Raw genomic sequence first — 24,307 nt, 5'->3', positions numbered from 1 at the left:
AAAAGTTTTAGTGGCAATTTTGACTTTTACAGCAAATGTCTTTTAAAATGTATGATCTATATTCCATAAGCTTGGGTCATTTCGTGGGTGATTGATTTGGGATGATACATTCTGGTTTATTTAATTACTCTGGTGTACTGTGAAGGTATGTGTTTTATAATGATTTAGACCTCAATTTCATAAGAGATTCTTGTTTCACCATAAACCTCTGCATGTCATGAGATTAAATACAGAAATAGGATGGGTCATTTAAAACTCAGTGGCACAGTGAAAAGAAGACAGATTCATTGCAGAAAAGTTTGGGTTGGAATCCTGGTCTTTTAAGTTGCTTTGTGATCTTGGGGAATTTGACAAACCACTCTGAGCCTCTGTTTTTCTTCCACCAGGAACATGGGAAGAATAATCTATAGCCTAGTGTTGTCAGAATTAAATGAAAATAATATTTATTATGATATCAGAAGGATGGTGTTAAATAATCGTGTATATTTTCAACTGGATTTTACCTATAATAGCGAAAGTAAAAAAAAAAAAAAAAATCAGGTGAATAAAGAAAGAAAAGCAGTTATCCAGATACTGGGTGGAAGAACTATGCTGTACATATGGTAGATGGAATAAGTATTTGTTGTCTGAACGAACTTCTCTTAAAATGCTTTGGAATCTAAAACAAACAGCTTAAGGGACTTCCCTGGTGGCGCAGTGGTCAAGAATCCTCCTGCCAATGCAGGGGACGCGAGTTCAAGCCTGATCTGGGAAGACCCCACGTGCCGTGGAGCAACTAAGCCCGTGCGCCACAGCTACTGAGCCCGCGCTCTAGAGCCCGTGAGCCACAGCTACTGAGCCGGCACACCTGGAGCCCGTGCTGCGCAACAAGAGAAGCCACTGCAACGAGACGCCCGTGCACCGCAACGAAGAGTAGCCCCCGCTCGCCGCAACTAGAGAAAGCCCGCGTGCAGCAACGAAGACCCAATGCAGCCAAAAATAAATAAATAAATAAATACATTTTAAAATAAAATAAAACAAACAGCTTAAGAGTCCAGAATATGGGTGTGATGTTTTCATCATCAGTCTTATTCTTTTCATCCATGGCATAGGTTCCCTACTCTGTGCCTTGAGGAAGGACTTCATGACCGCAACAGGCAAGCTGGGCTGGACAGTGCATCTGTTTACATTACAAGAAATGTTTATGAAATATTTAAACAAGAGCTGAGTAATAACTATCAGAACCACACTTCACAGATACATCCATATAGCTAAACAAAAATGCTCTTTAAATTTACAGATAAAAAAATATGAATTCTATTATCTGATATTACACTCCGGCTAATATGGGAATTTGAAACCAAAAATTTGGACTAAAACTGGTTGGTATTGAAAGAGTTTGCTATTCAAAATATACTTTAGTAATACTAGTTTCTCTGAGAGGAAAGAAAATGTCTATTTACACTTGAATTAGTTATTTGATCATTTATTGTACACCAACACATTACAATTTGTGAATTCTAGAAATGTTATCTTATTGACATTGGTACAGTGTTGGAATAACTAGGTTTCCAGCACTTGAAATGAAAATGATTGTGCAGAGTATGCCGACTGTTGGCTGTTAGAATGTCGAAAGAGGATGACAGAGCAAGTCGCTAAGGAAATTAAGGGTTTACTTTCTCCACGATGTGTCTATAATCACACTGACTTTTCTGTATGTTTGCCAAAATGTTCTGATGTTTAGCTGCGAAATAAGTTTATGTTTGTTTTAATAATGATGGTGTCTCTAGGAATGGTTTATAAGTATCGATAATAAAGTACTGCCATTACGCTGTTAACCATAAAAATACAACTGAATGCTAAGCATTCCACCTAGTTGAGTTTTCCCTACATTTTGTTGAAAGGGACCTTCATGTGTTTCAATTAAAAAATCTTGGGGAATTTCCCCCAGGTTCTAACAAGCTATATCAAAATAGAACTCATTTCATGGAAAAAAGCAATCCCACAGCACTTCTTTTTAATAACTGTTCAGCTACAAAATTTTATTGGTATCTTTTTATGTTCCCTCTAGAGGATGTAATGCACAAAAGCATTGCCACGGAACATATAAAATTACAAATGAAATTTATTGTAAAAAGTAGAATGTCTTCTAGACTGGTGTGAGTATTTATTTCATTCAGAAACCAAAACTGCGGTATAATATATTCATTGTCAGCAAGTTCATGGGTGTAAATTGCCATCCAATGTTATTGACGGATATAAGACAGATATTGAAAAGACAATTTAAATTTACTCTTCCAAACATAAACTGTTCCACAAAAGCACTGTAAAAACTCCTTCAAGATTTTGGGTTGTGCTTGCTATTTAAGGTTAACTACATAATTTGGTCGTGTCATAATCCACTGTGTTTGGCAATTTGGCATTAAACGCCTGCAGAGCAGATTGGATCCTCACCACCTCACTAGTAGACAGCTTGAGTCTGTGACGAAGCAAGCAAGAGAAAAGATCTAGACGACGCTGACCGGGTGGCGAGAGTTTATTTACACGGTCTCTTATCTCTAGAAGCTGCAAAAGTGCTGAGTCCTGGGATCCCTGAGTATAGGGGTAGTCCAGCTGCAGAATCAGGTCCCGAATTGCTTCCGGGTCAAAGTGCATGCTGTAGCCAAACACTTGAATGTTATTGATTTTCATATAACCCAGGTTCCGCGAAGGGTCGATAAACTCCAGAGGTTCGTAGTAAATGCTCTCGTTGCCGTTGGGGCCGTTTGACTTGATGCGACTCCTCAGGTAGATGTGCACTGTCTCAAAAAATGTCTTCCACTTGTTGCCCAGCGTCAGCGACCAGTTGTAACACTGCAGGGGGAGGTCCAGCTTAGTCCGCTCCCAGTCAGGGAAGCTGTTTTCATCCACAGGCATAAACCAGCTCTCAGAGTGGCTGCCTCCGAAGGGGTTGACGTAAACTGCCAACACCGGCTCCAGGGTGCTGTTTTTCGTCAAGCAGATCTGTAAAGAGAGACCCAGGATCATGTGGACCAGGCTCGACTTGTACTTGTTGCTCTTCAAGGTGAGGAGCATCCGCTTCCGCCAGGACGGGTCGAACCAGCTGTTGAGGCGCATGTCGTTGCTGATGAAGATGGCATGGACCTCTAGGCGCCTGTCCGTTTTCTGCAGCAGGTACTTCATCTCGAGATCTTGCAGGTCGGTCTCGAAGCCGATGTAATGATCGGTGGACTCGGCGACCTCGGGCTTGCAGAGCCCCTGGCTGAGCATGTAGCCCGTGTTGCAGGCGCCGCAGCGGGTGCGGTTGTCAGGGGCGCAGGTGAGGCAGGCGGACGCGTCGCCCACCGTGCAGGGCAGGGAGGCCGTGCAGACCACCTGGTCGTTGGGACACGTGCACGAGTGCGTCTCTTCCGAGAAGCTGCCCAGGAGCCCATTCTCATTGCAGTAGAGAAAAGACTGGATGCGAGTGAGCCAGTAGGTTGAGGTTCTAAGAACAGAAAACAAAAGGAATCTATATAAACACAAAGGCATCTGTGTCTGTGTGCCCTGCAATCAAGTTACCTTAGGTTTGAAAGCGTCACTATCACGTTCTTAGGTCCTTCCCAGTCAGTTGTTTAACTGTGATAGTTAAAAAAAAAAACCCACCATAATTGAAAAGATATATACACATATAATATTCATATATTTAAGTATTGTGTATATATTTCTTCGTTCATCACTGTACAAGATTAACGATGGATACACTTGATTTGAACGGGAAAACGACATGAAACACCTTCTGAAGACATTGCCTGGCATCTCACTAGTGTACTTGGAAGCTGACCGTGGCTATAAATGGGTTGGTTATAGTTTTGAAAAATCATATCCAACAATGGGAAATAAAAATGGTTTTATCATCAAATGTCTAGAGTAGAATTAGAGTGTACGAATGACGAGTGTTTATTCATTCACGCTTAGTTTCACGGAGCACGAATGCTGCAGGAAGCCTAAATAGAAAGTGAAATAAAAATGAGAGAAAAACAAGAAACTTTAAATTGTCAATCAGTGGATTTAAATGCTACGGTTTCATCAACATTGAAAGAACAAGTACCCACTGAGAGGGAAAATATTATTAAAACATATTTGATTTTTATCCTTATGGTCTGCTCAAGAAAATTGTTGGAAATATCTCATTAAAACTAACTACAAGTTCTCTTGTTAAGGGTTAAGTGTGTTAGTTGAATGTGTTTGATTTGGATCGTTAACATTATTTATATCCAGAAATCAGTCTAATCATGATGCAAATTTAAGATCTTACTTTTCCTGTTTTCCCACATTATTCAAACCCTTTTAGTGTGTTTAAAATCTCGGTAAAGGGCTTCCCTGGTGGCGCAGTGGTTGAGAGTCCGCCTGCCGATGCAGGGGACACGGGTTCGTGCCCTGGTCCGGGAAGATCCCACATGCCGCGGAGCGGCTGGGCCCGTGAGCCATGGCCGCTGAGCCTGCACGTCCGGAGCCTGTGCTCCGCAACGGGAGAGGCCACAACAGTGAGAGGCCCACATATCAAAAAAAAAATAAATAAAAAAAATAAATAAATAAAAAATAAATAAATAAAATCTCGTTAAAATAATGAAGGAAAAATGTGTGGCCGTGTAATCAGATAAGTCTTTGCTTTTATCTTGCTGCTTTCTCATACTAGCTGCATGATCATGGAAGAGCTGAATGGCCTAAGTTAGTGATATCTTCCATATTGAGTTCTTGTGAGAAATAGGCTCAGACTGGATGCATGTGTTTAGACAATTGTGTAGAGCATGTGTCACAGTAGACACTGAAAATTGTGTCTCTTTTTGGTATTCTTATGCCTTTCCAGTGTTCATTATTCAGTACATATGAGGTTTTCTACAAATTGTATATATCGTACTCAATCCTTTAGACTTATTAACTGCCATTTTAAAGAATTTGTATATGCTGGTAAAATACAGGTATTGATCTGTGTAAATAATCAATAAAAACAATTTATTATCACATTCAGAACCATATATGAGCTATATATTCATTTTTGTTTATTCATTTTTGGTCTCTGCTCATTCCCCTTTGCAATATAACACTTTTTTTTTTTTAAAGTAAGCTCCTCCCTGTTTTTCCAAATAACTTCAATAACTCCTTAATTCCCTCTCATGACATTTACTTATTTTTATTCATAGTGCCTTTTTCCACTTAAAATGTTATATTGTGTACTTACTTGTTTATACTCCATTTATCCCATTAAATATAATATTCAGCTTGCCAGAATCATATGTGCTTTGCTTATAGCTTTATATCCCATGCCTAGCAGAATGCTTCTCATACTTAATGAATATTAGATCAAAGGCATAGTTGAATTAAAGGAACATTTTCTCAAGAAGCATATTTTTCAGTGAAAATTAAAGCCCTAAACTGCATATTGAATACAGTTTTAAAGACCTAACTCCCAAGTTGTAGGAAGTGGAGTTTCACAACATACACTTTGACATTTGCACACAATTAAATCTATAGAAAAATCTTAGTAAAACATATATTTTAAAAAACCTTTCTTTTCCAGATTCCCTAAATGGAACTGTTTTCTCTAGACCCAGAATAAAAGGTAAAACCAAATAAAACCCAACCAAAACATGAGACATTTTCCTCTGAATTATTTCTTACACTGAAAAACACTGACTGGGAAACTACACCTGTAAAATTCATTTCTAACTTTCTCAAGATACGTTAAAAATAAGTTCTCAGGAAAACTCTCCCGGGAGGATGCCCGGGGTTGTGAAATAGGAATGATTGGCATTTTGTGAGCCATACATCTCTATATGAGCATCTCTCCTCCTCTCCTCTGGTTCCTTGTTTTCTTGCTGCAGAATAAGTGTGCAAAAAGTTTCCTTTTTCTGGTTGAGGAAAGAGCCTGATTCATTATTTCTGTATTCAGCCTCAGAATATAGAAATTATTGTTGACTTGTTCTTTCTGCAGTTACTGATATATTTATTTCTTCAATATGCTCTCAATGAATTAATCTCTCTCCCTCTTGCCTTCTTTCTCTCTTTCTCTACTTCTCTGTCTTTCTCCTTCTCCTTCCTCCCTCCCTCCTTTCTTTCCATTTTTCTTTCTTCCTTCCTTCCTTTCTTGCTCGCTTGCCTGCTTGTTTTTTCTTTCTTTCTTTCTCTTCTCTCTCCCTTACTCTCCTTTCTTTCTGTAGTTCTATTTATATCTATCTACTATAACGCATATAAAATATATATGCTATCAGATTGAAAATTCTATTTTCTTCCTTAGAACCAAAGCATAAATTCCCTGAGTCAATTCATCTCTCACTGTAAGCTCTCATCATGTTTCCAAATTGTAAGGACAAACAAAAAAATGAAATAATAGACCTAAGGCTGAAGGCAGAGCTCACAAAACTAGGGCACCATAGAAAGACTCATTTGGACACATTAGAGAAGCAATGGATTTTCTAGCTTTCAGTCTTTTCCAATCCTTTTCACGTCCCCACAGATGAATTACTGAAGGAATGTGTCCCAGCTTCGTGGGGCTCAGCTTGTCATGTATGAATATTCATAACTGGGTGTGCTGTCAAAGCTCCTGTTCGCTGAGACAGAAGAGCTGACACATGGATTTTCTTCCTTCCCGCGTCTTGTCCTTCCCCCCATTTTTTGGGGGAAGTCCTCCCCCCTTTTGACTGTTTTAGTGCATTGCAAAAGTAGGGAATAGATTTTTAAAAGAACACATTTCGATAATTAGTCTTTACTCCTTGTAAAATCTTGGTGAAGGCAGTGGTCAGAAATAGAAAACAGCAAATTTCAGGATTGTACATGGATTATTCACTTACCCAAAAGATCACTTTTTTTTTTCCCCTCTGACAAAGTACAATTTAACTGTTTTTCTTTTTAAATCTAAACATTTTTTGGAAGAGAAATGTCTTCAACATTAAAATTAGGTGGTAGCAAGTATCTTTTTTAAACTCTTTCCTTTTATGCCTAAGTAGTAAAACAAAGTAATGCTACATTTTCTATTCTCATATATAACTTTTATTCACATAAACTATTTAGGATCTACTAGGGCTAGGATAGAGGATGCACTGTTGAAAGATGAACTCCTGACAGGCAGGTAGGTTTGTTTCTTTTTATCAAACATGTGGTCTTGTTCCTGACATCGACTTAATAACACTTCAATTAATATTTACTAAACGAAGTAGGAAAGGAAGGAAAAAGGAGGGAGAGAAGGAGTAAGGAGGGCGGGAGAGAGAAAGAAATTAAAGTGAAGGAACTATACAGATTATAGAAGAACAGAAGAAAGAAACTAGGGGAAGACAGTATTAAAGCCATTGACTTGAGAATGACAATGATATGGAACAATTCAAGGGGTATAGGAACTCCTTTTCCATCAGGAAGTAAGTGTGCACTTGAAAATCATTTCTAAAAAAGCTTTAAGATGATAGTGTTACAGAAAGGAAAATACTTTCCAGAGTTAAGTTAAACTTTTGGAAAAAATATAATTAGCTAAAAAGCCTATAGCCTGTTTTTATTTGAAAAATCAGGTAGCAAACTAAGTTAAGAAGATTAGACATACATTAAGTTCAGTTGTCTCTGTTTAATCTGTAATATTCTCTACGTATTTAAAATCTGCTCTTCTCTACAGGACACATGTTATGTGAGTGTCAAAAGAGCACTAGACTGGGAGAAAGAGCACCGGATTTCTAGGTCAGACTTCACCTGGTGACCTGGGACAAGTCACTTAGCCTCTTTAACTTTGAGTGAAGTTTTAGAATTCAAAGAAACACTGGTTCAGATTTTGATTCTGCATGGCCTTGGGGAATGTGTACAGCTTTCTGAACCTCAATGGCTCACCCTGAGTTCACCGGTTGATCTGTTGTCAGGATGAAATGATGTAACAAATTCCATCCCAGATGGCAATTGCCATCTGGTTCTACAAGGATTAAGTCCCTAGCCACTGCAGCTGCTGTCCTTCAACACCCTCTGAAAGGAGTTCAAGGTGGAGATCGGGAAAGAGGCCCTCTGTGCTCTGGGAAATACTGGCAGGACAGGTGTTCAGATAGTTAGATATTTTCAGGAGAAGATTTTTTTTTTTTTTTTTTTTTGTGGTACGCGGGCCTCTCACTGTTGTGGCCTCTCCGGTTGCGGAGCACAGGCTCCGGACGCGCAGGCTCAGCGGCCATGGCTCACGGGCCCAGCCGCTCCGCGGCATGTGGGATCCTCCCGGACCGGGGCACGAACCCGCGTCCCCTGCATCGGCAGGCGGACTCGCAACCACTGCGCCACCAGGGAAGCCCCAGGAGAAGATTTCATGAGCCCAATTCTTGCATCTCCTCATATCTAGAAAAGCACTAAAATCCTTCATGGGGACGTCTGCTCCTGGTGACTAGCAGACAGCATCTGCCACAATGTGTGCTTGACTGTGTGTATCCCCCCCTTCACTAAAATCATATATAACACTGACCTTCCCCCCTACCTCTTCAGAGCAGTTTCTCAGAACTATCTGAAATGCTGTCTCCCAGGCTATAGTCCTCATTTTGCCCCCAATAAAACTTAACTCACAGCTCTCAGATTGTGCATTTTTTTCAGCCGACAATGTTAAATGGGATTTGGCAAAACAGATTCCTGGACCCCACCCCAGACATACTATAAGAACCCCTAGGAGTAGGGCTCAGGAAGCTCTTTTTAAAATATGCAGTCCTACCGAAAAAACCAGTCTTGGCAAAGCAAAGAGCATTGCACTAAGAGAACTATACTTGCAAAGGACTTGAGGTAGGAAAGGTTTTGTTTTAAGGAACTAAATGAGAGCCAGTACAGCCAGAGTATTGTTTAGGTTTTAAATTTATTCTATGTGCAGTAAAGAGTGGTAAACAGATTCAGCCAGAAGTCGATTGTATTATATTTAGCAACCATTTTTCTCCTTGTATTATACCAATAGTATTTTAAATATCAGGTAAAGCTGATGTACTTTTAATAAAATGTTTTTTTCAGGCCTAAAATAAAATAAAATAATAAAATAAAATAAGCAGTCCTGGACAAATGTTTTGTACACAGAAGCTGTTAGTTTCCTATGTATGAAAATTAACAACCAAAACCACTATCAGGGGCTCTTTAAATACCAGTTAGCTATCAAGCTGTAAGAATATGTCCGGAAGAAGATAGGGAAAAGTTAAAATTTCTGTAGAGAAGAGGGCAGCAGCAGATGGCTTTGAATTAACACGCATTGGGGGCCTTGTGGCCACCGTATACGCTAAATTTGCAAACCCTGCAAGAGAAATTTTCGGCATACACACACACAGAAGAATAGACCAAACACTAAAGCCTACTTTAACAAATTCTACGGTGTTACAGTAATAATAATTAACTATTTAGTGAATTTCTCTCATATCATGGGCCAGCCACTTTGTATTTGCTATTTTTTTATTTTTTTGAGGTGCGTGGGCCTCACCGCTGTGGCCTCTCCTATTGCAGAGCACAGGCTCCGGACGCGCAGGCTCAGCGGCCATGGCTCACGGGTCCAGCCGCTCCGCGGCATGTGGGATCCTCCCGGACCGGGGCACGAACCCGTGTCCCCTGCATCGGCAGGCGGACTTTCAACCACTGCGCCACCAGGGAAGCCCTGTATTTGTTATTTTTAATTCTTCACAGTAACTTGTAAAACTTAAACCCATTTTAAAATTTGAAAAATACTGAGGCTCAGAGTTTCAATGACTTTCTCAGTTATATATCTATTAAGTATTACAATGAAGACAGACTCAGAGAAACAAGTCTATTTTTTTTATAATGTGTGTTCAATAGTGAGGAAAAATGCTTAACAAATGACTTTAGGAAAAAAATATTTATTTCCATGCTGGACAGCATCAAAGATAAAATAACTTTTAATTATTAAATAAAATTAGGCACTTGAGTGACAGCCCACTCTATTGGCTTCAATCCACTTTTGGGAGCTAAACTATCAACTTTGAATATTGTTTCCCTTAACTCATATGGAAATTGGGAATAAAATGTAGGTTGTTTTAAGAATTAAAGCACAATTCTGGAAAAGCCCTTAAAGAGTGCCTGTGCACAGAATAAATGGTAAATAAATGGAAATGCTTATTTTTATGATCACTGTTATTACTATTGTTATCTTTTAAAGAAATAGCATCATATGTAGTTTCTTTATTACACATGCTATTTTCTTCCAGGAAATGGAAATTTTCATTTTATCTTCAACAGTTTGTGTATTACATGCATAATCTTACTCTTTATCTCTGCATTTCCCTTTTATCAAATAGACCTAGTTATTGATAACACGACCAAGACTGTATCACATCCTAAGAAAAAGAATATCATTGTCAAAGGTCCCTTGGTTATGAGTCTCCCAAAGAAGCATATGTATGTATATGTATCACATGTGTATATAGATACACATCTATAAACCTATAGATGGATATATACATACACATTTTATTTTTATAAACTTGAATTCAAGTATCTACTAAAACTTTTGGCTTGCAGGACGACAATGAAACAGTGAGTGAAGCAGTTGAAGATGTAGGTCGTATTTTAAAGATAATATTAGCTGAGGTAACATTCATTGAGGTTTTCTCATGTGCACAGTCTTTTTACAGGCCTTATTTCACTTAATTCTCCCAGTTCTCACTACTCCTTGAAGTAAGGACCCTTGTTATCCCAATCGATATTTAAGGACATAAGTTGTAAAAAGCTTAGATAATTAGAACTTATAGAAGGTCAAATAGCTGGTCAGTGGGAGAACTGAAAGTACATCCTGGTCTTTATTACTCCCAACAATTTGGGGGATATGACGAAGCACAAAAGACAAGAGCAAAAAAGTAATAAGTGGAACTACATCAAACCAAAAAGCTTCGGTGCCACTAATCTGTAATTCATTTGGTTGAATGGTGTACACAGAAAAATCTGCTTACTTCTTAGCTACTGAAACATTTTGTCCACATCTGTGCTGCATTTAATGCTATAGTTCAAGAAAAATCAATAGATATGTCTTCCTTCTACTTATAAAATATGGAAAGAAAAAGTCAACATTCAGGGTATGAAATGTGAGGCACATGAAGAACACAATTACTTTACTGGACATAAAGGGAATATATCATCCAAAAAAAAAAAAAAATAGAGTCCACGTCTCTAATTTTCCTCCAAAGATTACCAAAAATCAAAATATTTTGCCCACTAAATCACATTAGATGTTAAGTTAAAAAGACTTGAAAAGTATGTATTATGTGCAAGTTCAGTCTATTAAGTATTGTAATTGAGGAATATTGACACAAATGCAATTACTCGGCAAATATGAGTAAATCAGGTCTCTCCTATGTGCTTTTATAACATCCTGATTTTCACCCACCATAATATTCATTGTACCAAGTCATTATTACCCAATCATCTGTATCCCTCATTACATTATACATGCTGTGAGGGAAAAGATATATATTTTTACTTCATCATTTTATTATCATAACATACGTAAATCAGTTTACAGTGCTTATGCTTACATTTTGCTATTACAACCTTTTGAACCTATTAGTCTTAAAATATGTGTATGATGAATCCAAATCTGAAAAGCTAAACAATATAAATAGAATATTTTAAAATAAAATTTATGAAAAGACCATTTTATCTTTCACAGATCTGTTCATCTCTGACCCTAATATTTCAAGCTAAATATAAATTTGACATGAATGAATAAATTAATGAACAAAAAAAGATACACTAAAGAAGCAAATTCAAGGCTAAAGTGTTAATTCCTTGGTTGTATTTATTATTTTTGGTAATTCATATGATTTTCTGATATCCAGTGAGTGATAAACTTTCAAAAATTGTCTTATTTACCTAATTTCTGTTTCTTTAAAGTATATTTCATAACCAATTTCTCATCAATTTAGAAAAAAACAATAAAATGTTCTTGTTGGGCACTGAAAACTTGAAAACAAATTAAACTATCATTTAAATAATTTAATCAAATTTTAATGTTTCTAAAAGTGACACTATTTATATCTAAAGCATATTTTTCAATTAAATAAAGAAACTATAATTTGTCCAAATTCAACGTCCCTCTAGTCATATAACCATGAACACAATTATGGTATGAACTGTCTATGTTATGCCTGCATTTGTGTGATAAGCATCTCTCCAAATTGAATGTCTCTGAACTCATTTTCTTCTCTCCTAATACAACCATGATTGTTATCTACAATGATGGATATAACTCATCCCTTCCTGTCTCAACTAAAGTAAAACTTAGTTTCTGGAGGTCCTGTACCTGCTATTTTTGTCATTTTATTACATTTGTGTACCTCCAAGCTAATCCTCCTAAAATTGACCTATTTCTTATTGCATGGCACCCAATATCTTTCATATAATATATATATTTTGCCTAACTTTTAAAACCCTTTACAATCAGACAACTTAGCTTTCAGTACTCTATAAAGTACGTTTTCCATTTAGGCTCTCCCTGTTCCCCTCCCTAAATACGCCAGCTCAATTTCAACCACAATGAATTTTCTTGTTACAGAGTTGAATGTCCTTTCTCCTCTGCTTAGCCAGTTCAAGATGCAAACTGAATCATTTTTACTGTAAATAGTTTTTCTTAATAATCCTACTTAAAACAACTTAATTCTTTGAATGAGTATATTATTTATCTATATTACCGTATTTGTAATTAAGCCACGTACAGCCATATATTATTGTTTAATAGATTCTTATTTCACTATTTCAACTAAAGTATACCATTCATTATAATAACTATCATTTTTACAGGTTAGTTTTCATAGTTGGCATATAGGTTCCTCAGAAAGAAAATGAATGTCGTTTCATTGGAATCCCTAGAGACTAGCAAAATTTCTTCCCATGCAACCCCGCTAAACCAAATTGCTAAAGCAGAGTTGAATTACGGATTTATGTTTATGGAAAAATGTCAGAGGAAATGCTTTTAAAAACTCCTCAACACAAAATGCCAAATAATTCCGGCAAAAAATTTTTAAATGCATTTATGATGTGGAGAAAAATATGGAGTAAATTTCAGAGGCTGAAATTGAACTAAAAGAATAAATATGTAGGAAGATGTGGGTGTACCTGATCTAGAGGTTTTGCTGGCTGGGTTGGGTATAGGAAACAAAGTCCAGGACACCTGAAGGGGAAGAAGTTGAATCGGAGGCCTGCTCTAAGAAGCTGCGAGGACTGAGACTACGCACTTAAAGAAAGAGTCAGCTTAAAAACACAACAAACCAACAAGTAAACTAACAGAAAGGCCTAGAAAAGGAAGAGAGCAAAATGAGTGCCTGCCCTGACCTCACTGTTAGTAGAAAATACATAATCTACAAATTCAAAGTTTTTTTCAGAAAGTACATAATCTAAAAATTCAAAAACACCAATGAAAATAATAACTTATTTTAAAGTGCTCCAAATTGTTTTATTGCGGCAAAATGAAATATATACTTTCTAAAGGAATGCACATCCTTTACATTTTATGAAGGACTTGAAGAATCAATATAGATGAAATTATTTTGACCATGAACTCACAGTAGAAAAAAAAAAAAAAAGAGGAATCAGTGTCCCAAGATCAAAAATGTCCAAAAGGCATAATCTTAACACCACAAACTACAGAAATTGGAATGATTTGATATTAAAGTCAATCATCAGGAACATATTTAAATAATTTCAAGGTAAAGTAAACTATGAGAGAGGCACCAGGGGTTATCAAAACAAATCTGGAAGAACAAAGGAACTAACATGATGCTAATCATGATGATTTTAATTTAAACCTTATTAAAATGTAAAACAGCAGATTAGCTAAGCTGAGCACAAAATTGGTGAATTAAAGATAAATGAGATAATAATACTGAGAATATACACCACAGAGAGGAAAAGAGATTGAAAATATAAAATATATCTAGAGGATTATGTTACAAAAACTGACAAACACCTAATCAGAGTTCCAGAGGCAGCAAACAGAGAAAATAGGGGAGATTCGATATAAAATTATAGTAAGTGAGAATTCTTCAGAATCGATGAAATACATAAATCTTGAGATTCATGAAGCACAAAAAATTCCAAGGTTAAAAAAATAGAAATACATACCTATTCATATCATACTTAACGTGTAGTTCTGGTTATATGTAACAAACTTTTGTTATAAATAACAAAAATTAGAGGTAACGAGACATAAAAGTATTAAAAAAATTTAAAAGACGTTGAAGCATAAGTAAATCAATGCAGTTACATTCACAATATTCACAAATAGAAAGCCTCATTAGGAAAGATATCAATTCTCCACAAATGTATTTCTATATCTAATGCAACTCCAACAACAATTCCTTCAGTGTTTCTTTTTTTAGTTGAAAATCAGTAATACTAGAGTAGCTTGTCCTCAATGAACCCTCCCAATAATAATTTATAAAATGTGAGCAAAATAGAAAGAAGCACTAGTTAAAGGAGTTACAGAAAGTCCCAAACAGTCACAAGCGAAATGAGTTTTGAACCTAAAGGAAGGGAGCAGCAGCAATGGAGAAGCTGAGGGTCGCAGTCCCCTGGTTTTGCCCTAAGGACGCTCCCCAATCTGGGCATGGGGAGGGCGGCACTCAGTCAGAAGCGACATTCTTACAGGCGTGGTGTGTGCCGGATGGAAATGGGGAGTCGCCAGAGAAGATGTAAATTGCGGAAGATAATTCTGAAAGAAGCAAACAAAAAAGAGAGAAAGCCCTGAACAAATTCCCCTCAAATCCATGACTGACTCCTAAACTCTACAATTGTGAGACAAACTTTGAGAAGCCGATCAGACAGCAAAAGCTGCAAGATCTGCAGAGCTTAATAAAGGTGGATTTCTCGCCTATCACGGATGAGACAGTGTTCGCAGTTTGGATATCTCCAAAGTAGAGTGGTTTGGTAAACACATTCAAAGGCCAGAAAAGCCATGTCTTTGTAGTAAAGACTGTCACAAGACTAAAGATGAGCCCTAAACTAAGTGGTGAACTGGGACAGACTCACTGTAATAAAATGTTAAACAAAATATCTGCAAAGACAATGTAGTCAACAAATAATAAAACTGCCTGCCAAGTTAAAAATCAACCTTGTTCCAATAAAATAACATACTTCAGAGTCAATATATACTATCATCTACGATACCCAATAAAAATATGTAGCTATGAGAATTGTGAACCAGCGAGCAAATACCATTCAGAGCAAAGAGACAAAGCAATTGATGGAAACAAATCCCGAGACAGCCCGCATCATTGGTATTTACAGACAAATGTTGACCTGAAACAAAGAAACTGACAGATATTTCTCCAGCAAAGATGAGTTTATTCAAATTGCAATTTTACCTATTAAAATAAAACCTAATCCTCTAATTATTCAGGACAAAAACCAGGATAAGGCATTGTGTGCTTTGGAAAAACAGGTCCCTTCGATAATTAGAGTTCTCTCAGAAAAAGTAAAAATGAACCCAGATTCTTGCATCTTTCCATGCACAGAAAAACACTAAAATTATTAATGGAGATATCTAATGTTCATGACAAGCAGTAACCTTTTATTGAGATGTGTGCTTGACTGCATGTTTTCCCTAGCCAAAATCACATATATCTGGCCACTTCTTCTTATCTCTTTGGAGCAGTTCCTCAGGGCTATCTGAGAGTTGGTCTCCTGGCTTACCGTCCTCAGTAAGACCCTAAATAAAACTCAACTCATAGCTCTTAAATAGTGTGGGTGGGTTTTTGTTTTTGTTTTTGTTTTTTCAGTCAACAGTTTTGACAAGCACGAAGGACTCAGAGCAGACTGCTCTCCTTCACCTGAACTCTACAAACATCCGGGTCCTTGGTACCAACAAGGGCCCCCATGCCCGTCCACCTCCTTGGTGAGTCCAGATGAATTGGGTGAGTCATTCCTGGTCTCAGATCTCCCATCTTGGCTGACACTCGTGGGCTTTATTCAGTGGTCGCTAAACTCCTTGCTATGAGGACTAGGTTTCCCCGGGACTTAAGTTCAAGAAGAGGTATCTGGATTTCCCAGTTGAAAGACACTGACAAGACTTTGCTCAGTTGAAAGACGCTGAGGAGGTTTGGACTGGGTTATTAGGTAGGAGGCTGATCTGATGCCTTTGTTAGAATTGGCTATTTTAAACAGGGTTAGTTGGAATAAATTGAAGATACCATATGAGAGCTTTCAGCTCCAAAGGTAAGGGCCACAGCTCTTCCCAATCGGTACAGCTTTCTCAAGCAACTGAGAAAAGTGTGGGAGTGGTGGAGGCAAGTCCTCAAACCATGCAGCACTCTCATAGGGAAAGCCACTCATTAATTTAAAAAAACTCGCCTGTCTAGGGAAGCGCGCGAAAGGACCTGCCATGCATCGCTCCGAGCACCCGTGATGGTTTTAGACTGCCAGAGGGAGAAACCAGAAACTGAGACATAAAATTGCTGAAATAACTCAATTCGAGGGTAATACGTACAGGAGTTAAGCTCACAAACAGCACAACTGCCTACCACGCAGTTTTCGATACTAATTTCATTCTGACAAACCAACTTTAAAATGAGGAATAAAGACTCCTGAACAAGACAGAGGGAAGTCAGATAGCCAATCACCAACTAACACAATACGTAAGGAGCTTATTCTTGCAAGTGCTCTGTTTACTGGGAACTAAGAATATCTTGCCTTGAAATGGCCAACATGGAGCTCTTTTAGCATTTCCCAAACTGGCTTTTGTGTGTGTGCAGCTTGATAAAACATCTTTTCAAAATTCTGACCCTAAGGGAACAAAAGTCCTTCTAGGAGGCTTGCATTTCCCTCACTGTGCCTTTGAGTTGTAAATGTTGTTCACGTCATTGAACTCTGACCTAGACCATCTCCAATTCCTGAGATTAAGTTAAAATAAAAAAGGGAAAAGAGGCCTTTTAAACTTCAACAAGTAAATTTAACTTATTCTAATTGTTACTCATAAACTAGTGAGTTTTATATTGTAATACCTGATTCATAACTAAGTTTTAAAAATGGAAACTATGAGATCTCTCTTTGTGTCTATCTGGATGTATGTATGTCTGTGTATGTATCAATACATTATAAATATATGTTTCTACCTTTGGGTGGTATTGCCAAAATTAATTGTAAATGAGTTCTATTTAATAACTTAAGAGAAAATAAGTGCTTATATAAATTCGCAGAAACAACAGAAACTAACCCAAATGAATTTCAGGTTCATGTGATCTGGGAATTATTCAGTATTAAATTAATATTTGGTATTAAAGTTAGTTTAAGTTTGTTGGCTTAATTCATATAGACAGGTCTTAAGAGTCATCAACAGTAAGTATAGTACTTTTATTGTACCTAGGTTTACTAAAACTCAAATAAGTTCGCATTATCTCTATTACAAAATTTGTTAGCAAAAAAATGGGGGATGGTGGCTGGTTTGGTCCAATGTCTCATGAAGTTTTCATGGGTAATCTAAATATAATTGTTGGGAACAAGTGAATTAAATAGACATAAATGGAGTAAGAGCTTTTAGATGAACTCTTTAAGAATAATTATGTTTTATGGTGGGTCTACTTAAGAATAGTTTCCCCAGACTTTTGGTAACTTGAAACTTTAGAATTTTGCTAAATTAAGTTAAATGATGGAAATTTATTGAATATCTAGATTCCCAAGTAAAATAAGATACTGAAACATTAATTACTGAGCATAGGCTCTTACAAAGAAACTAAAGTTATTTATGACTATTAATAAATATGTTTGGTGCCAAACTGAGACATTTTCTATAAGAAAGTACATGTTTTTGAAATTATGAATAGTATTTATAAGTTTGTCATTCTACAGAATGCTAATGTAAAAGACAGTTTATAATTGCTTACTTCTTAGTTTTCACTGGAGATTCAGGTTTTAAAGGTTAAGATTTCTAATTAAAATCACTAAAAATTAAAAAGTAAAACATCTTTGTATGCAAGGAATAAAGTAGGTATAAGGAATGGAAATGCATTTTGTAAAGTGAAAAGAAAGAAATTTTGTCCTAAAAAGAGGCTAAAATGACAAAAAGAGACAATCTGAAGGTAAAAAAGGAAGTTATAGGTTTGTGGAAAGGAGACGATGGGAAAAGAGTTTAATGTGTGGTCAGGACTGGCTAATTTAGAATAAATTTGAGTAAATAAATTTTAATATTAAAGGTAAGGTGGTGCAAAAGTAGAATGTGGTTTTCTCTCTGTTAAGAGGACAAGACTTCTTGGGATATTTATCTGCTTTTGATAACAGATTGTAAATTTCTTCACTGTTTAAGTAATCTGTTATAACTTCCTGTATTTGCCTTTGAAATATTTTATTGTCATTTTGATTAAGTGAATAACTAAGTATTGTTTCACAGTGATCTATAATCCTACGTGGCCAAGTGTTTTAAAACCTTTTGATATCTTTGACTAACTTCCCAAATCAAATTCTAAATAAAGTTCTTCTGACCTCTAGCTAACTCTGGGATGTTTCAGGGCCCTGAAACATCTCAAAGAGAGATATTAAATTAAGTAGCCTCATTTGGCATGTTAAATTAGATGGAAAGCATTGTCAGATGAGTGGTAATAAACCTTCTTAGGTTATGTTGTATGGATAAATGTTATTAATAAGAATGTTCTAGAAACTATTAGAAATTTCTAAAATTTGGATATGACCTGGTATAATGTTATCAGTCATAATTCTAGTTATTATTGTAAGAGGTTATATGTCACAGAAATAACCACATTTCTTTGACAATTGCATTGTAATCAGATATTCAACCATGCCATGTTAAGTCTTGTCACTTACAGATAGTTATTGTTTTACCCTGATGCTTTTGCAAAAATGCTTCATTTTCTAGAAGATTCACAGAAACCACTTTTTGACAAGTATAAGTTTCTGATAACTTTCAGATCCTAAGAATGAACTGGATAATAAATCAAAGAATTCTAATGGAAAATCTGATTGTTTCATGAAACTGTTAACAGAAGATAAAGGTCAACAATAATGAGTTACATATGGCTGAATAATAATTTTTATGACTTTCTGTCTGAAATATTACTGGCTTTAATCTTTTTTTTTCCCAGAAATAAGGAAACCTTTCCCTTTAAGCTAATTATGACTTACAGCAACTTGATAAATTATACCTTTGTAAACAGAATTGAAACATTTACCTTTTCTCTCTACCTGATCCCTCCAGAATTTGGAAACATTGGTTATATTAGCATGGGTTTGACTACAATGTCATATTTGAGAATATGTATAGAATCAAATATGAGCAGACAGCTTTAAAGAGCTAAGGTGGACTTTGTAGAGCCATAAAGGCCCTTGGAAAAACAACCTGGTACTTTGCTCACAGGGTTCCCAGAAGCCTTATCGGCTAAATAAAGAAAGACACCTCCTGGCAGGTGCAGGAACCCCAACATATTTTGCAGACCTCAAGAAGAGAGGAATCCATCCAAATCTGTAGGTATTGCAGGCAGAATCCAATGGCAATTCCTTGGCATGGCTTTTCTGTCCTTGAGAAGCCTTTTAAAAGTTCAATCTGAGATTCCTTATGAAAAGTTCCAGTAAAGGCAATTTAAAATAACATATGTGATCAACTACTTATGTAAATAATCAGGCCATATTTTGTTACTATGATGCATTATCGTAAGGTTTAATTGAATCATTAAAAGGATACTCTATGCTTGTTTCTGAAGCTTATCACAATAATCTGTCTTTGGAAAAAGATCAGATACTCCATGACCTGTAACCAGGAGATTATGTATACTGGAAATACATCATTTAAAGGACATTTTCCTACCTAGATGGAAGGACCCTTATCAGGTACTCTTAACCAGCTCATACATAGCAAAACTGAAGGGAATTGATTTTTGGATTCATATTTCCCACTTAAAAAAGGCCCCTGCATCAGCCTGGTCTACAGAGAGGACAACCTCAAACTCACTTAAAAACAATGCTCAAACAGAAGAGAAATCACATCAGGACAAGAAGAAGATGACATCACAAGTAGACAGCTATCCCAAGATGCTGAACCTGAACCATATGATTATTTATAGCATATTCTTGATTTCTTGGACTTTTTGCATATAAATCAAATGTTTTTCTATCATGTGTACAATCCTATGCAGAGTTTAAAAATCAATCCAATTCTTGGGTTTATGGTCAATTACCTATGTCTAGTACTTCTGGTTACCTTGGTGAATTTCTCCGCTCCTAGATTCTGATTGGATGACCCTTAGGAAATTTATTCTAAAAAAAGAAGTTATACTTCTGTCTGAGCCATTATTGATACTACTAGGTGGGTCCCCTCATTTGGCCAATAATCATGCCTGCTCTGATTATGGCCATCGGATGAATTTTCTTTAAAAGTTACTTAAGCTCAATCAGAGCAACTGGCTAAATTTCAGTCAAAACCCATAACTGCCTCATTTATTAGGAGGGACCCTTCCTCAGTTACAGGATAGATTTATATGGGTAATAGCAGGCTTCAGTCACTTAAGTTTAAAACTCCCCTTATACTGGGAACAATCGAATCATGCTAAGAGTAATCAGCATAATGACACTAGGAAGTTGGGCTGAGTGCCTTATGAAAAATGCCAATATATCATGGCCCTTAAAGATAGCAATTGGTATGGAAGAGACTGGCTCAGATGACTGGGGATATACTGGGCTGCACCTAATGGAAGTTCTTGGCTTAATTTCTTACTTTTGGCTTTATTAATGCCACTAGCTATATTACTTAAATTCTGCCTCTTCTATAAGATTGTTGTTTCTTTTATTACCCAGTATATAATTGAGCCTCTGACAGAAATAATGATGACTAAGGAACTGGAAATCATTGACTAAATATACATTTTTATACAAGATTAAAATGGTTGTAATAGTGTAACTCCACATTTGGGAAGAAGCTACAGAGAGAATCATTTCCTAGAGCATAACAGACTAGTAAGACAGGTGGTCCAGAGACTTTTATGGCTACCAGTAACAGCACACTGAGTGACCTATTAATGAAAACTTTTCCTGACCTAGGAATAAGCCTTCTTACCACTGTGGAACAAATTGGTCATGAAATGCTTCCCAAAGCTTTGTTGAATTAATGACCCAAAGGGGAGGGATTGTAAAACAAAGACTGCTGCCCACCATCTAGTTCTACAAGGATCAAGTCATTGGCCACTGCAGTCACTGATGGACAGTAGTACACCCTGAAAGAAATTCAGGACAAAAACAGAATAAGGTACTCTGTGCTTTGGAAAAACAGGCCCCTTAGATGGTTAGAGATATTTCACGAAAAACAAAAAAATCAACAAACTTAGATTCTTGCATCTTCCCATACATAGAAAAGCATTAAAATCTTTAACTGATTAACTAGCAGTAACCTTTTATTGAGATGTATGCTTGACTGCATGTATTCCCTAGCCAAAACCATATATACTGGCCATTCCTCCTACCTCTTTGGAGCAGTTCCTCAAGATTAATCTGCGAGACTGTCTCCCAAACTAGAGTCCTCAGTAAGTCAACAAATAAAATTCAACTCACAGCTCTTACATTGTGTTTTTTTTTTTTTTTCAGTCAACACATAGTACCCTGTATTTACTCTAAGCTCTGTATATAACATAATTTATTATAATTATCTGTTTACCTTGTGCCCTCCTTTAGGAGAATGAGGTTCTTCAAGATAAGATTTGTGCCTAGTACAGCACTTGGCACAGGTTAGATATTAACAAAAAATTATCTTGATAGTAAATGACAAGAAACTGGTAAAATCATGCTTTTATGTGCCACACAAGGAAATCTAAAAATGTGCAAATTATAATGTATAAAGCATCAGTATTATGTAGAATATTTTGTCATTCAAATTATTGAGCAACTATGGGTAGTACAGAAATGATGTTTATTCTATAATAAGAATACCAGTGCTCTACACTAAGCACCAAATTGTAATAATCTTATTGAACTTGTGAATTATGTGTGTGATAGTACACAGGAGCACTCAGAGTGCTGATTTAATCATTAATCTTTATAGACAAGACATATGTGATATCATTTTGAAAAAAACCAAAATAAAGTATCTGCCACTTCAGAAACTGGAACAAAAGAATATATTGTCAGACTAGTCAATGGTATAAACAAGTATTTAAAACTATCAAAATAAAGGGAATGGTAACATGAGAACAAAGAAAAGTGGGGATTCAGTGAAGTGATATTCGGCAATGTTTATCTAGCATCATCCAGGAATGAAGTTGTACTTACAAAATGATGAGACTCATCATTTTGATGATGAGGTCTGACGGCTCAGACCTCTTGGCAAGTGATATGTGTGTCCATGAATGTATCCAGATATCCAAACGTAATGTTATTAGGAATGTGTAGGGCAGCAAAATTTGACACACCAAAATGTCTCTTTGGAATGTAGATTATTTTGAGCTGAAAACAATCAAGGCCCAAAAGACTCAGGAAGTTTTTCTTTTTAGTTCTTAGCTGCCTAAAGAACTTAGATAAAGTGCCTGTTCCCAGAATGGAGCTTTCACCAGAGAGATCAGAGTCCACTCTGTGTAAAATTGTTTCTGCATGGCCCAGCAAATATCTGTTCACAAAATATTTAGTTTTCTATCTCCATAAGAACTGTCTTCCTCCCCTTTGAAGCCCCAAACCACTAACCCCAACATCCTCTTTTGTCTTTAGCTGAAGATGGTATTTTAGGTGAGGTGTTTGGCCATTTTGGCCAGTTACTCAGTTTTTCTCCACGTCTCCCATATATATATATATATATATATATATATATATATATATATATATATATATATATATTATTCAACTTCTGTTTGATTTTCTCCTGTTAATCTGTCTCATGTCAGTTTAATTCCTATATCATCCGGAAGAACTTAGAAGGGTAAAGAAAAATTTCTTCTTCCCTAACAAATGAAAGCCAATTAAAATTCTCTCTTATTCTATGATATGTAAAGTTTATGATAATAATTTGGTTTCCCATATAAGTTTCCTATAAGAATAAATCTGACTGACCAAATTATATAAGTATTATAAGTCACATGACACCTATGTCACCAAATAACAATATGAACTATATATTATTCTTCAGTAACTTGACTGACTGGGCTATGATCCTTAAATTGGTCATCTTTAAGGACGTAATGTGGATGGAGATTCTAGAGCTTTATAGTTTCAGAAACTGGACCATTGAAAAAAACACCAGGGAAACATCATTTTCCAAGGGTCCTGCTTAGGTAACCTTCATCAAAATATCTCAGAAGTCATACCCTCAATGCAATGGCTCTATATGAACACTGCTTGTGCTGGCTACAAGGCCCTGTGCTCTGAATTATAAATGTGGTTAATGGTTACACCACGGTATCACCAAAAAATGAATGGGTGTCCCTGGTCTTTACACATGTCACCTTTTATGGAAATAAGCAAGTACTATGGTTTGTGTATGTGTTAAATGTTGCAAAATTTATACAAAGTTTTAAGGAATGACAATTTACATCTCTAAAACTTGGCTTGCTTAGCATGCTAACACAAGCAATAACCTTTGACCCTATTTCACATGATATTGTTCATCAGGATGAAAATAAATATAGGTATTGAAATGGATGGAATGTTTGTATTCACTCAAAAGTCATATGTTAAAATCCTAATCTCCAATGTGATAGTATTGGGAGTTAAGGTCTTTGGGAGGTAATTAGATAATGAGGGTGAAGCTCTCATTAATGGGATTAGTGCCCTTATAAAAGTTTCTAGAGAGCTATCTCATGCTCTTTCCACCATGCAAAGACTTAGTGAAAAGATGGCTATCTACAACCCAGAAAGAGATTTCTTACCAGACACTGAGTCTTCCAGTGCCTTGATCTCAGTCTTCCAGCCTCCAGAACTGTGAGAAATAGATGTGTGGGATTTGAGCCACTCAATCTATGGTATTTATGGTATAGTATCCCAATCCCATACTGACTAAGACAAGTATTTTCTTCTAATTTTTTTTTTTTTTTTTAGAAAACAGAAGCAATCCAGCATGTCTAGTCTTTGGCCTCATTATTTTCTGGATGAGACTACAGAAAATGATGAATTAGTTTAAATGACAGTCCCACATCTATTCAGAAAACAAATAGTAGAGGAAGCACTTTAATCTGTGGGTTCTCAGGCAGACATGATATGTAGAACATCCCTTTTTTTCAGTGCACAAGATGTTCCATTAACCATAATGTATCTAATTGGGAAAATAAATGAGTCACTCCAGATGATATCAGCAGTGACACAAATCAAATGGGTATTCCAAATGTACTGTTCTCTTTTATTTGCAGGGTGAACCAAGACAACACAAATGGGAGCCTCTTATCAAGTG

General features: G+C 36.4%; 1 protein-coding gene across 4 annotated transcripts in view; it reads right to left on the bottom strand.

Moving 5' to 3' along the window:
* Positions 1–2,086: 2,086 nt before the first annotated feature.
* Positions 2,087–24,307, bottom strand: part of BRINP3 (BMP/retinoic acid inducible neural specific 3) — a 431,007-nt gene continuing 408,786 nt past the window's right edge. For all 4 annotated transcript variants that reach the window (XM_067027571.1, XM_067027570.1, XM_059057529.2 and 1 more), the window contains one exon: positions 2,087–3,466. In XM_067027571.1, the coding sequence (XP_066883672.1) occupies positions 2,350–3,466 (1,117 nt within the window). In that variant the 3' untranslated portion in view covers positions 2,087–2,349. The remainder of the gene's footprint in view (positions 3,467–24,307) is intronic.

The sequence above is a fragment of the Kogia breviceps genome, chromosome 1, assembly GCF_026419965.1.
Source record: "Kogia breviceps isolate mKogBre1 chromosome 1, mKogBre1 haplotype 1, whole genome shotgun sequence".
NCBI classification, from domain to species: domain Eukaryota; kingdom Metazoa; phylum Chordata; class Mammalia; order Artiodactyla; family Physeteridae; genus Kogia; species Kogia breviceps.
This window is presented reverse-complemented; position numbering and strand designations above follow the sequence as displayed.